Here is a 14,993-nt window from a genome sequence, read left to right as displayed (position 1 = left end):
TTCAGAGCCGAACCAGGCCACCCACCCGCTTTATATTCTTGTGCCACTTGTGAAAAACGTAAATATTCTTACTAGATAGAAAGGAAATGTATTGCCCACCACATCCAATATCCATCCAATGGTCTGAACAGAGCCTAATGTATACATATTGTTCAAATATAGGATATATTCAAGCCTTCACTTAAATGCTCAGAAATTGCCAGTGAGGATGTCAGTCCACATTCTTTGTGTTGATTTTCACTGAATTTCAAATCAGATCTGTGTAAGATTTAAAATCATAACACAGTTATTTCCTATTCCTATTCTTCTACAGTGCCAATGCAACTATAATCTATAGATTAATGTTACTGTTTATCTTGCTACAAAAACAAGAATTGAGTTGAAGTACAACTCTTTTTTAAAACATACCACATTTGACATATGAATAAGCTCTCCTTGCTAGAACAGGTACCTGGTAGAAAGACCCAGAAGCACAACCAACTTGACAGACATTCTGGCAAAAAGAAAACATCATATGAACTGAAATATGTAGTGAAGTTCTCAGTACCCAGTACACTATTACGCCATTATATACATGGTCATTGTAAAGCTAATGGAATTTTTGAGTTGTCTGCACTAGCCTCATTTTTCTTTTATTTATTTCCCATTATAGAACTTATTTGTACCAGCAGGGTTCTATCAGATTATTCCCTTAATTGTTCAGAATCCTATGGGGATGATTCATATCATCACTCAAGAGTAATGTTTCTATAATTATATCAACTTTGAAAAACATAAGAACCCGAGAGAGATTAGACAACAACAGTATAATAATATTGTACATATTCTCATATATATACACCCAGCTTTTCAATTTGCTATTCCAGCCTATACAGGATGAATAGCTGGCATTTGAGAGGATTTTTCATTAACATGCTACATTTGTTATGTTTTATATTAGTTTTGATGATGTTTTTATTTAGCATATCTCATTCAGAAAACAAACAGGTGTATATGTATATACATTCTTTCTATTTGTAAGTGATTGATGATTTCTCAGTGCCTCTTTTGTTTTAATCTGCCTAACAAAAGAATAAAAATAAAACAATTCTATAGTAAGTTTTGACTCATAATGCTAGAAGAGACTAATTTAAAAGATCTCTTAGAGGTTATCATTCCTGAACTATCTATTTAGATCAGCATTTTCTAAAAGGAATCCCTCTAGAAATATTGTTAAAATCCCTGATATAGCCCATATTTAGAAGGAAAAATTCATTTTGATAGATATTCTTTACCCATGCAGTATTTGTTGCATTAACCTTACCCCTTTATGTCAACCATTTGAAGATCAATGTAAAATAATACATTCAAATTTATGAAAAGCATATTTCTAATTGCATGGTCCTTTGATTCAACAGTTTCCAAAATATAGGCATTTAATTTACCATTACAAATCATGAATGCAACGTGACTATTTCTCCATTTGACAAAATTGTATTTTAACGTACTGTGCACATGGCATAATTTTTAATTCCATACCTTGGGAATATGTGCCGTTTCTAATGCAAAAGAAAACTCTTCCAAAGCTTCTTGATGGTTATTCAAACTTTGGAAAGCTACACCTGTATGATAGTATGTTTCAAACACCTGAAATGAAAGAATTAGGATATCAAATTACTTAATAACTCTTTCTAACGTTATCTTAACAGGTTCTAAATTTCAAATATTAAAGTTGTGATTACCATCCACTATTAATGATGAAATTTCCACACGTCCTATAATACAGTGAACACTAGAATCAATATACTAATATTGAATAATATGGATTCTAATTGCATTTTAAAAGAAAAATAATGAACCAAATATAGTATTCTCAAGGAACAGGGTACTGAACAGGGTACTGTATTTTGATCCAGTAACCTTGGGTGCTTCAATTTTGCAATTTATGAGGGAAATCGAATTTTATCTACTTAACTTCCTTACTCTCGTAACAGTATTGTTAGCACACATTCTATGCTAATAGGTTTTTACTCATCTGATTTTCTTTACCATCCTTTGCAACAAACAATTTAGAAAGCTCCAAAACTTGCTTATAACTCCATTGCATTTGGTTAGGATTAATAATTTTCCATGTTACATTCTGATCTTCTTCTAGAAAGACAGACCTCCTGATAAACATATGAAATATACGAACTCCCTCATACCACATGTTCAGCAGTTGTGCAAGGAAGCTCTTTTGACAACTACACTGATTTATAAGTGTCTAGGTAATAGGCCAGATTATAAATGGATTGCCTAATCAGCCAGGAATGAGACCAAGAGAACAATCCATCCTTTGACTAATATACGAATGGAACTGAGGTAAAATCCCTTTCAATGAGAATTTAAAGCAATAGAACAAAATAGCATTGTATGCAGGGATTTAAAAAGCATTTAAAATATCCATGGTGAAGTGGTTTAAGAATTAACAGGTACATTACAGTGTACATTTTGTGAATGAAACTCCATTTGAAATTATGGAAAATTAAATTTGTCTGTTGGAATAAAACTTGACAGAATTTTGTTGCACCTTAAATACCACCACTTCTTCCACTCTGAAATGTAGTCCTTGTTACAGACTATACAGTATCAAAAGATAAATAAAAGTTTGTTGGAGGCAGTCACACATAATGGAACAGATGAGTTAGACTGTAATTTCCTATACTGCATGTCTAATCTAGTTTATGAAAGAGAGAGAAAATATTTGCACAAGGAAGCCAAATACAGGTAGTCCTCGAGATACAACCACAATTGAGCCCAACATTTCTGTTAAGTGAAACATTTGTTAAGTGATTTTTGCCTCATTTTATGACTTTTCTTACCACAACTGTTAAATGAATCACTGAAGTTATTAAGTGAACATGGCTTCCCCATTGAGTTCCCCATTGTCAGAAGGCTTCCCCACTGTCAGAAGGTCACAGAAGGTGATCATGTGACCCAAGGATTGGATTCTACAGGTTCACACCTATTCGCTAGAACCGGTTGTTAACATTCTAAGCAATTCGGAGAACCGGTTGTTAGAAGAAATTACTGACCTAATCCTGTAAGGAAGGCAGGAAGGAAACATTCTGGTGTTGCTTACAGAAACTGTCTCTCCATTAACCCTTATTACATTCTTGGCAAGACTAGACTTCCTATCTCAGGAACTTCTCTGGAGTTTTTTTTCCCCCTCCTTTGCTGGTACTTTGCTTGTGTGGAGTAACCATTCAAAGTTATAATGGCACTGAAAAAAGTGAAGTTATCACCATTTTTCACACTTACAACTGTTGCAACATCCCCACAGTCATGAGAGGCCAGGCGAGGAGATGCGTGCCTTGATGTGAGTGATATTGAGTTGGCCACACCCAGCCAATCACATGACCACCAAGCCATGCCCACCCAATCACATGACCACCAAGCCATGCCCACCACCTAAGCCACGCCCACAGAACCGGTTGTTAAAAAATTTGAATCGTACCCCTGATGTGACCCCAGAACACTGCAATAATCATAAATATGAGTTAGTTCCCAAGCATCTGAATTTTGATCACATGACCATTGGGATGCTGCAACAATCATAAGTAACTTTTTTCAACCCTGTTGTAACTAAATGAACTGTTGTAAGTTGAGGATTACCTGTACAAGGAGTTAAAAGAAAAAATAGTGAGCTTGTATTGAGTCTAAGTTTAGTGTCTAAATTTAGTGTCTAAAGGTAGACTGCTTCCACCCACACTTCAGAACTAAATCAGCAAGGATTTCAAGTTAATATTCTATACATAAATTTTTCAGATTTAGATTACCAGCAATTTACAGGTAGGACCAGGAACGTATTGTACAGGAAAATTCCTTTGACTCAAGCAGCTTAGCAGTCTTCTATAATATTCTATTGCCTGAAAACAATTTTTTAAAGAAATATGAGAACTGAGACCAAATTTAAGAATCTCTGTATGTGCGAAGGAATGTAGTCCTGGGCCTTGGGAACAGGTAAGGAATAAATGAACTATTAAAAGCAGGGATTCAGAAAAGATTACTCAATCCTCAGAAAGAGGAAAGTGTGAGAAAGAAACTCAAACTAAGTTCAACTTGATTCTGTTCGGTGTAAGGTAAGGCATAAATACAAACTGGAACCGTTAGTTGGTCAAGATTTTGTTATTCTATCCTGCAATTTTAAAAAAGCATACCTGGAATTGCTGTAAGGGCTACCTCAGAGGGCCAGCAACAAACTTAAAAGCCTGCCAAGTTTCTCTCTATCCCATGGTAGATCAAACAGGGCTATTCTGATTTTCTTTCTCACTCTTTGGGACTAAGTAAAAGTCGCCTCTTAACAGTTCACACAGTCCCCTCTTCCATTCCCAAGTCTACAGTCCTTCACAATCTGACAAGTAGATTTTTTTTTTACTACAACCCAAGAAAAACAAAACAGCAGACAAATCAGTCTCTGCCCCTCTCTCGCTTTCTGCAAAAATACATGTTTTCTGTGATCTCATAAACCTTATAATTTGCTAATCGTAGAACCAAGTCCACCACTCTTGGAATGCTGTGTGTATCAAGCCATAGGATGTGAAGTCATAATATGTTTTTGCATAGCATATCATATAAACCCAATAGAGACTTTAATTTAGCATGTAAGCAGAATATAGCCAAATATTCGCTATACAATCAATAGTTGATTTAAGAAAAAAAAAAACCCAAAGAGGCAGAAACTAAATGCCAATGTCAATGACACAAAGGGAAGAATTATGAAATAAAAGCTAACTCAAAATTCCATGTATTTGCATAGTAGCGTTTCAAGCCAGTCCTGGCTAATTTATCTGGGCAAACAGAAAAAGAAACCCCCACACCAAAACAGACTGGCTAACTGCATGAAATCAGGGTTTCCACTTCTACTCTTCCTCAAGGCTTTATCTCTCTCTGTAGGGTGCACAGGTCCACATCACCAGGAGATAGGTGACATCTAAGGAAAACGAAACTTCATCTTTACAAGATAATAAGTATAAGTGTATATACATAGTTATGAATACATGAAATGGGTACATATAAGAAAAATAAAGGAAACAATCTTTGAACTCTAAAAGTCACAAAACCATTGAAAGCACAAGCATAGAAACTTCTGCTCTGGAGAGTGGAGAAAATAAACACACACACACAAAAACCCAAAAAGCTTTTCCTTTTTGAAGTCAAAGCCAGACGCCTCGCTTAATTCGCTCGTTTGAAGTGACTTTGGGCAAGAAGCAGTTTTCCAAAAAAAACCCAAAACTTGTTTTGAATCGTTCACTTTCCAAAAACGCCCTGCCCAAGGCCAGGCTAGTGTCTGCGGTTTGGGAATTGGTAACCAAGGCAGCTCTGCAGGCATCCAAGCCCCGTCGCCATTGCAACCAGAGTGCAAATTAACGTCCAGGGCGCGAATCCAAGAAACCTTTACTCGTCGGCCGGGGCCGTTTCCGGGAGCCCCGATGGGGCGGCTTCCCGTTTACCTTAGGCCAGAGCTTAGCTCGCTCGCTGGCTATAGCGGCTCGCAAGAGCGACTGCGACCGAGCTTGAATCTGGCCGACCGCGGTCATGAACGTGGGCGGGATGGTGGCGTTGACTTCTCTGGCGGGCGACGGGGAGCTACCGAAGGAGCTCTGCCCGCTATGGCTGCTGGTCAGGGAAGGGGGCAGCCGCGCGTCCTTCTGGTCCGAGCCGACCAGGCGGCGCGAGGTGACGCTCTGCGGGGCCGCCATGCGCGGCCTTCATCCTGTCCCTTACTGAGGGGTTACTATTGCCATGGTAGCGGAAGAACTAAGGCCAGGCCGCCCCCGCGGCCCTGGAGCCGGAGCTAGGGCGACCCTGAGGCAGAAATCCTTGACCTCGCTTCCCTCCTCAGTCCGAGTCGCTTCGCTTTTGATTTCGGAGCTCCGTTTTTACGCGTTCCGGTGCTGCGCGGCCGCCGGAGTAGCTTTTCAGTTAAGCTCTGGGCTGAAGCGAGGGTAGAAAGTAGCCCACGTACATACCGGGACTTTTGGGTTCCTTTGGTCGGAGAGTTCTTTGCTTCTTTCTTTCTTTTTTTCCCCCCACCAGGTTTTCCGAACCGAACTTGGAGACCCGCCACCGAATTGCTTGCACGATGCAGGGGAGAAACCCAGGGACGCACCAGTTTGGTCCTCGCCCGCTTTCAAGATTCCCTTGTTGCAAAATCAATTAAGGAAATTATAGCTATCTCGTTAAAGTATGAACGAATCAAATTCTAGCTAAATGATTTCTCAGTAAGGATACTGGGTTATGCAGTTGTTGATTGATAATATGAGTTATTATGTAATATAACTATATTAGGGTTTAGGAAACGGATGCACACACAAAAAAAGTGGTAAACCAACGGATACGTTGTTTGTAAATTTATGAAGAAGGATGATGTTTTTATGTTTTGTGTTGTATGTTTTATGTGGTTTTGTTTGTTGTTAAAATAAAAAAACTTTTTATATATATAAAAAACAGATTCCCTTTTAAGAGCGCTGATGGGGAGATTTGGAAACTGTGCTGACCAGGTCTTGAGAGCATCAAACAGATTAAGTTGGAAGGGACCTTGTAGGTCATCTGGTCCAACCCCACCACCACCACCACCACCCAAGCAGGAGAACCTACACCATTTCTTACAGATGGCGGTCCAATATCATCTTGAAAGCTTTCAGTGAGGAAGCTCCCACAACTTCTGCGGGCAAGTTGTTCCATTCGTCAACTGCTCTTACCGTCAGAAAATTTCTCTTTTATTTCCAGGTTGGATCTCTCATTCAGATTCCATCCATTATTCCTTGTCAGGTGCTTTGGAAAATAGCTTGACCCCTTCCTCCTCTCTGTGGCAGCCCCTCAAATATTGGAACACTGCTGTCATGTCTCCTCTGGTCCTCTCTTCACTACACTAGCCATGTCCAGTTCCTGTAACTGTTAGTCTCCAGTCCGCTAATCATCCTAGTTGCAATTCTCTGCACTTTTTCTAGAGTCTCAACATTTTTTTTTTATGGTGTGGTGACCAAAACTGGATGCAGTACTCTAGGTGTGGTCTTACTAAAATTTTTATAGAGTGGTATTATTAGTACCTTACTAGATCTTGATTGTATCCCTTTGTTAATGCAATTTAGGATTGCATTGGCTTTTTTGGCTGCCGCCACATACCGTTGGCTCATATTTAATTGGTTGTCCACGAAGACTCCAAGATCCCTCTCATTTACAGTGGTAGGATTCAAATTTTTTAACAACTGGCTCTGTGGGCGTGGCTTGGTGGTCATGAGACTGGGTAGGCGTGGCTAGGTGGTCATGTGCCTGGGTGGGCGTGGCCAACTTGACATTGCCCTTTATGATGTCTACATTTCTTGCTTGTGGTGCATTAGAAAGAAGAGATATTTCATTTAGAACATCAATCATCAAAGCCAAATCAGTCATAAAATATATATTTTCAAGATGGGCAGCCACACCTAAGTATTTTTTATTTGAATGAAAACAGTGTGGTAGCATTTACAGTTGACTTTAAACTACAGGCAGCCCATCTTGGTCCAAAAATTCTACCAACCTTTATAATTTCAATTTCAAGTTCGGATATTTAAATGCAATTTGGTTCTCATTGGATTGATGAAAAATAGCATATATCTTATTAATAAATATTTTTAAATGATTTATTTCCTTTATTTCCTTAATAGAATTGTCTAAAATAAGTTGGAGACAATGGTTTAAGCAGTGCCATATTATGATGTTTGGAAACATCAGTATGTCTCATTTACAGTGTGAAACTTCTGTTTTATTTACTAACTGGCAGGTAAGCTATTTCTAGCAGCTCTTTCAATAATTGTCAGAAACTGTAGCATAAGCAGACATGATTTATAGAGCATGAAAGAGCAGCCAGTAGATAGACAACAATCCATTTGGGTTGGAATCTTTGAATAGAGGGCATCTTTATCAGAAAATATTGTGTACATTTTTATGTTATTTGTGATGTTTTGAATAAAGCAAGTCTTTAAGAGAAGTCTGATCTGTTATTCTAGCAATGTAGAAGCAACCTTATGCATTACAAAGAGTGATTTGAAATAGCTGCAGAATTGATAGGAGCATTGGGTACACTATTAGGTACATACTAGAAGTACATTGCTGATTTAATGATAGAAGCTACATTTCAGTATTCAAATCCATTATTGACCTCTTACTAATCTCCTCTGGGACGACTTTCTCTTCTCTTTCTCTGTTCAAGACATTCGGAGCAAACTGGCATAGCATATGTCAGCTGTCATGTGTTTAAGCATCTTAAAGAAATGACATTCCTGCAACAGAAACAATTTGTTCTTTCAGTTAACATAACCTTATGAAGAGGAAAAGGTGACTCAGTGTAGAGAATTACAGAAGCAGCAACATTATGATTTTACTTCGTTCTTACGACTTTTATTCAGAGCTTCAACATCATATAGGTTACGAATGCAAACCTGTACCTTTTTTTAGAGAGAAGTCAGTTTAACAGTATTTACTTTAGATTAGAGAGAGAGAGAAAAAGTCTGCTTTGATTTCCCTCAATCTCTTAGCATTGTGGAAGAAGCAGATCCACTGTAATGTGAACCAACACAATTGAGTTCTAAAACAAATGGTTTTTTTTTTTAATTAAAGGATATGTATCAGTGGTAGGATTCAAAATTTTTTACTACCAGTTCTGTGGGCGTGGCTTATTTGGTGGGTGTGGCTTTGTGGTCATGTGACTGAGTAGGGGTGGCTTTGTGGTCATGTGACTGGGTGGGCATGCTTGGTGGTCATGTGACTGTGGGCATGGCTTGGTCATGTGACTGTGTGGTTGTGGCCGACTCGATGTCAGTCATGTCAAAAGGTGCCTTGCCTGGCCCCTCCCCTCCCAGCCATTCCTTGTCACACCCAGCCTCAATGTATCTATAGTGCCCAAGAGTGTGGTAGGCAACAGGCTTTTAAGGGGCTGCCAGAAAGAAGGGAGGGTGGCAATCAGAGGTGGTATTCAGCAGGTTCTGACCGGTTCTGGAGAACCAGTAGCGGAAATTTTGAGTAGTTCAGAGAACCACCTCTGACTGGCCCCACTCCTATCTATTTTCTGCCTCTTGAGTCCCAGCTGATCAGCTGGGTCTTCTTTTGTTGCCTGCACAGGAGAACGGAGCTGGAAATCAGGTTAGTGGGGTGGGGAAGGAATGGGGATTTTAGAGTATCCTTCCCCTGTCATGCCCACCGAGCGATGCCCACAGAACTGGTAGTAAAAAATTTTTGAATCCCACCATTGGGGGCAATATATTTTCCAAAGCACCAGAAGGCAAACAAGAAGCGATGGATGGAAACTGAACAAACAGAGAAGCAACCTAAAACTAAGGAGAAACTTCCTGACAGTGAGAACAATTAACCAGTGGAACTGCTTGCCATCAGAAGTTCTGGGTGCTCAATCACTGGAAGTTTTTAAGAAAAGACTGAAATGTTATAGGATTCCCCCCCAAGGTGTTTTCTAAGTGTTATTGTTATTCTGACACCTTTCCCAGGACCTCTAGTCAGAGTTTGGCATCCTCAGTTTTCCCACCTGAGTTGGACTAGAAGACCTCGAAAGTCCCTTTAAACTCTGTTAAACACACATGTATTTATGCTCTGACTATAGACATTGAAAGCATGTATTGTAAACCCTGAAAAATACCTGGGCAAAAGAAAGACAGTAAAATCACTCTAGGTGTTGGGGCAGTGTAAAATATTAATATATGATAAATAATGGAACAATTAAAAACAATAGTACAGAGTTTCTGCATTTACTTGTCAGATCTGTGGGTGTGATTGGATTGTAGTGTGGGCGTAATCTATCCAGCTCTGATCTTAACTTCCGCCCCATTAAAAGTTCTGCTGGACTTCTGTGTGTGGCGGCCGAAGGTGTGATATGTTGTATCGTTAAGAATTTGTCTATTTTCATTTGCCAATCCCCTGGTCCCATGTTAGCTAAGGTTTCCTTCGTGGATCTTATGGCTCTCTCTGCCTGCCCATTAATCTGGGCGTGTCCAGGTGCTGATAATGCATGGCAAATTCCCTGTTCAGCTAGGAAACATTCAAAATTGTTTGCTGTGAATTGGGGCCCGTTATCTGATACCACAACATCCGGTAACCCATGTGTGGCAAACAATTTCCTCAATACCTTGATCACAGCATCTGCTGTAGCGGTTTTCATGATCATTACTTCTAGCCACTTTGAATATGCATCAACAGATATTAGAAATGTTTGCCCCTGCATTGGCCCTACCAGGTCTATATGTATTCTAGACCAAGGTGCTGTTGGTGATTCCCATTCTAGGGTGGGTGCTGAAGGGGGTGCGGGTCTAGATTCCTGACAAGGCGTACAAATTGCAACCCATTTTTCAACTTCCTTATCCATTCCCAGCCACCAGGTATAACTTCTGGCTAGTGTTTTCATTCTTACTATCCTTGGGTGGCCCTCTTGCAACATTCTTAAGACTTGTTCTCTCAGCTTCTCAGGTATCACAACTCTATACCCCCACAACAAACACCCTTTAATGACAGACAGTTCATTTGGCCAAATTTTAAACGGTTTAAAGTCACCTTCCAACGCTTCTTCTGGCCATCCCCTCAAAACCCAGTTTAAAATACGCGCCAGAGTTTTATCTTTGGCTGAGTGTTTGGCTATCTCTGATGCTGTGATAGGGCCGGGGGTGATGTCTTCAGTGAGGAGTATGGAAGTGGCTGGAGCTGGGTCTTCAATAGGTTCCGGAAAGGGGCAACGGCTAAGTGCACCTGCATGAGTTATGGTCTTGCCCGGTCGATGTATAGGGCGGTAGTTATATGCAGCTAAGAAAACAGTCTATCTTGTCATTCTAAGGGACAATATGTTTGGTGTTGGTTTGTTTCCTGCTATGATGTCACAGAGTGGTTTGTGGTCTGTGACTAGTTCAAATTGTCTCCTATAAAGGTATTCGTGAAAACGCTTAATGCCTGCTACTGCAGCCAGTGCTTCCTTATCTAGCTGGCTGTAATTCCGTTCAGCTTTGGATAAAGTTTTTGAGTAGAAAGCAATGGGTGCTTCTCGGCCATTCGGGAATTTATGGCTGAGAACGGCCACTATCCCACTCATCCCACACCCACCCACCCCATGCTCCGTTTTGGGGCCTCTTGGGCCTCAGGGAAGCCTCCTAAGCGAAGCGGTAAGTAAGTGAGGAGAGTCCCGGCACAGCTGATCACAGGAATAGCTGATCATCAGGAGGAAGGAAAAAAAAACACCTTAAGGAGTGACTGGGCAGGGGAGAATGCAGTCAGCGATGTCGGACATGCGTGCAATGTTGCGCATGTGCGATAAGGACTGACTGGGCAGGAAGAGGAGGGGGGTAGAGGGGTAGTGCCAGACAGGGACACGATTTTCCGGTTCTCTGAACTGCCCAGAATCATAAAAACCGGTTCTATAGAACTGGTCCAAACCGGTAGAATCCCACCCCTGGGTGAGCCTTTGTTGAAGTCCTGATAGATTATTTCACGAGTTCAGTAACGTATTAGTTGTGAAATGAATTTAAAATAATTCATGGACTGAAGCAGCAACTCCTTAATAAGAAAAATAGAATTAAGGGGTTGCTGCTTTATTCAATGAGTTATTTTAAAGAGCCATCTGGCTTTGATTCCATATCAGTGGCTCAATTATCTCAACCTCATGGAATTCTTTATTTTGACCTAGAATGAGCTGACTTTTGTAGCAAAGTATCAAAGTTATTCTGATACATTCCCTTAAAAGGCTGGTTTTGCAACTTTGTTCTAGAATTTTAGAAAAGATTGTTTTGGAAACAATGTTAAAAATATTATTTACCCAAATCCTGAATAGGGATTTAGTTATTTTTTGCACATTGCTGTGACAGATAAATTTACCTGTTCCAATTATAATATTTATTCTACAGTGAGAGATTTTTTTAAAAAAACTCAATTGGAATGGTTTGCCAAAATGTCCAGAGAAGCCAGAAAGATAGTGCTCTCTTTTTATGGTGAGTTTCTTTATATATATATTTGTCCTTATTTGCTGTATTTTAAGGAGGTTTTTATTCCTTATCTGGTAATCCAAATATATGACCAGAGCGTATGCAGTAGTGATGCCTCAGACTAATATCTAAGAAGTTTATAAGAACAAAGAAACATAATAATAATAATTTGGCCTAGTATATAATAAGTAGAGCATTTTTATATTTAAATATATGATAAGCCTAAAGAAAGCTGTTTGCTTCTGATATGTATTTTAGTTCAGAATTAAATGAGTCTTTTATTTTCCAATATGAAACATGATGTTTAACATTTCAGTGGGACTTTGGGAGAAACAGTTTCTAAATTAAGTTTAAAGAATAATCTGAATGGGATTTATTTTCATGGATAGAAACAGATTTATGGTTTAATGTCACTCACACTGTGATGATTCACATCTGATCAGCTAGGACTCCATCTAGTTTCAGAAAGTTGGCTGGCACTCCTGGCAGCACCATCGTAAAACTGCAACTGGATAACAAGTTTTCAATGCTTAGAGCTACAACTATAACTGCACAGTGAGACTTATTTCTGCTAGAAGCCTAGAAATAGTCATTCCAAATTCTCTGACTTGAAATCTTGACTTAGTACAGATCTGGAGAAATCAAGATCTCCCAAAAGAAGATGGTTACATCATTAACATTTTTACTAACATTTCTCAGGACCATGAACATGCACAAATGTTATGTTAATAAAATATATTTAAATACCCCATATTTTATTTTTTCTTGCTATTCAGTATGCTAGGAAGAAGCACACTTAATTTTTTTTCAATTGTTGACTTCCGGCGGTGACGTCACAACTGGCCGGGGGAAAGAGAACGCGCTCCATTTCCTGAACCTGTTCTCTCATGCTAGGAGCCCCCCCAGGGGGATCGCAGGTCTCGGAGGGACACGCAGCAGAGAGGGGAAGCCCAGAGGGGCAGTGTGGTGGAAAGTGACCACCTGTTGCAATGAAGTGAAACCTTCCAGAATCCAGCACGAAAGTGTCAGTTATTCTAACATGGCTGACTAGAGGCTGTGACAGCTGCTAGATCTGGAAGAAGAGAAGCAGTGAGTGGCATCGGACAGGTGCAGCAATCCCAAGAGCTGTAGGAGAGATGACAGGGTGAAGGAGAGGCGAAGCCCAGAGATTAGCTGGCGGATGAGAGAGGTGGAGAAAGGAGACAGCCTTAAACGACAGCAGCGAAGCAGTGGAGTGAGCAACATCGTGAAAGCAGAGCAGAAGATGGCCAGAAGAAGTGGATTGTGAGAGTGAAAGTGGCAAACAAGCGTAAGTGGAAGTGAACAAGGACGAGGAGGATGACATTCCAAGGTATGAAGTAACATTCAACAAGCCGCAACAAAAAGCTGACCTACCATTTGAAGTTTCCCTGCGTGAGTCCAAGTCAGCCACGGAGGAGGGTCCAACACTGTCCCTGTTGGCGACTGCTGATCCTGCAGTTGATCCTCCCCCATCAGTGGTGCAGGCTGAACTGCGTAGGTTGGGGCGAGCTAGGCAATGCCCCACTTACCTAAATGACTATGCGTGCGCCTAATTGGTGGGGAGGAGTGTTACATACAATGTAGCCTCCCATCAGGGTCTGCTCTATGAGCAGGAGCCGGAGACTGTTCCTATTGGCTGAGCCATCTGACAATGAACGCTATAAAGGGAGCTGTCAGACGGCATCAGCTGTTGCCTGCTGCCCATCAGCTGGTCCTCTCAGCTCAGCAGCTACCACAGCAACCTGTTGCTTAATCAATAAACTAGTTAACTTTAAGAGATTGTGGAGGCTTGCCCTTGCCTTCACAAAAGTAGGAAGTCATCTACGTCCTGCATTTGGGGGAGGAGGGGGCTTCCCTTGTGGAAAGTTGCTAGCCATCCTCTTGCTTTTCCCTCCAATCTCTCAGAAATGGCGCTCACCATGGCTCTAGGGGACGGGTGGAGGTGTCAATAGCATTCTAGGTCAGGGGTGGGTAAACTTTTGGCTCGGGGCCACATTGACTTTTAAAATTTGACAGACAGGCCAGGTCAGCACAAGATTTTTTGGGAATTGCCCCCCCCTTCCCCCTTCTTCTCCTCCTTCCCCTCCCCTCGGAGGCCCCCTGAGTCAGGAGTTGCTATCGCCGACGCAGCTCGCGCTGGCTCCAGTCCCGCGTTGCCTCGGGAAGGGAAAGGCAAAAAGGAAGAGCCGCAGTGGTGCTTTGCAATGGCAGCAGCAGCACCGGAGGCTCAGGCTCAGCGGCTCCTGGTTTTACCTTTCCCTTCCCAAGGCAATGTGGGACTGGAGCCGCAGCGAGCTGCGCCCGCGGTAGCAACTCCTGACAGCCCCAGCCGGACACCTGAGCGGAGCCCGGGCGGAGGGAAAGCAGTGGGCGTTCCCTGGGCGGTGACCTCGGCCCTGCCACCAGGAAAGCGGCTGCCCAGCTCCGTGTTGTGTGTGTGATTTTATGGCGCGTGGCGCGGGGTCTCTTTTGGCCAGCCCCAATTTTTTTTTCAGAGGGGAATTTTTTTCCCCAGAGGCGGGCCGTATTAAAATGACTAACGGGCCGGATGTGGCCCACGGGCCGTAGTTTGCCCACCCCTGTTCTAGGTGGATCTCAACTGAATCAAGCTAGCTAGTCTGGGTCCCCATCAAATTTCTCCCTGAATTGGGGTGGTTTGTTGAGCACTGTTCCTCCCTCCTCCTGTCACCCTCTGTAATCCTGCGCTCGAGGTGGATGGCCTTCTTCCCTGGCTCTACTTCGCACAGGGGGCGGGGCTGCCTGTTGCATGGAGGAGGCACTGGCTGTAGCTTCGGACTCCTTTTCCTTCTGGTGGGTGAAGAAGGAGGGCTGTAGCCTCGCCAGCTACTCCTCACTTTAAAGGGCTTGGTAAAAACTCCCCTCTGGTTTGGGCAGCATGGTGGGCCATCATCTCGGTCAAATTCCTCCCCCAGTTGCTCCATGGGTCTTCCCTGGGATTCCATCAGGAAATTTGGGGCCCTGGCCTGTGCCCAGTCCCAC

General features: G+C 41.8%; 1 protein-coding gene across 9 annotated transcripts in view; it reads right to left on the bottom strand.

Moving 5' to 3' along the window:
* Window positions 1-13,949, bottom strand: part of LOC113444390 (uncharacterized) — a 37,236-nt gene extending 23,287 nt beyond the window's left edge. The window contains exons 1-4 of one of the 9 annotated variants that reach the window (XR_015743736.1): window positions 5,472-5,860; window positions 3,798-3,887; window positions 1,519-1,626; window positions 409-493 (exon numbers count right to left, since the gene is read on the bottom strand). Coding sequence is in view for 7 of the 9 variants with exons in the window: in XM_087934004.1 (XP_087790130.1) it covers window positions 409-493; window positions 1,519-1,626; window positions 3,798-3,887; window positions 5,472-5,720 (532 nt within the window). In the remaining 2 variants the exon portion in view is untranslated. Of the gene's footprint in view, window positions 1-408; window positions 494-1,518; window positions 1,627-3,797; window positions 3,888-5,471; window positions 5,866-13,367 lie in introns of those variants that run through there. The other 8 variants (XR_015743735.1, XM_087934002.1, XM_087934004.1 and 5 more) reach the window with 8 other exon arrangements.
* Window positions 13,950-14,993: the final 1,044 nt, after the last annotated feature.

Source organism: Pseudonaja textilis, chromosome 5 (genome assembly GCF_049901715.1).
Source record: "Pseudonaja textilis isolate UNSWEBS1 chromosome 5, rPseTex1.2, whole genome shotgun sequence".
In the NCBI taxonomy this organism is placed as follows: Eukaryota; Metazoa; Chordata; class Lepidosauria; order Squamata; family Elapidae; genus Pseudonaja; species Pseudonaja textilis.
Note: the sequence above shows the minus strand (reverse complement) of the source record. Positions and strands in the feature narration are given on the sequence as shown.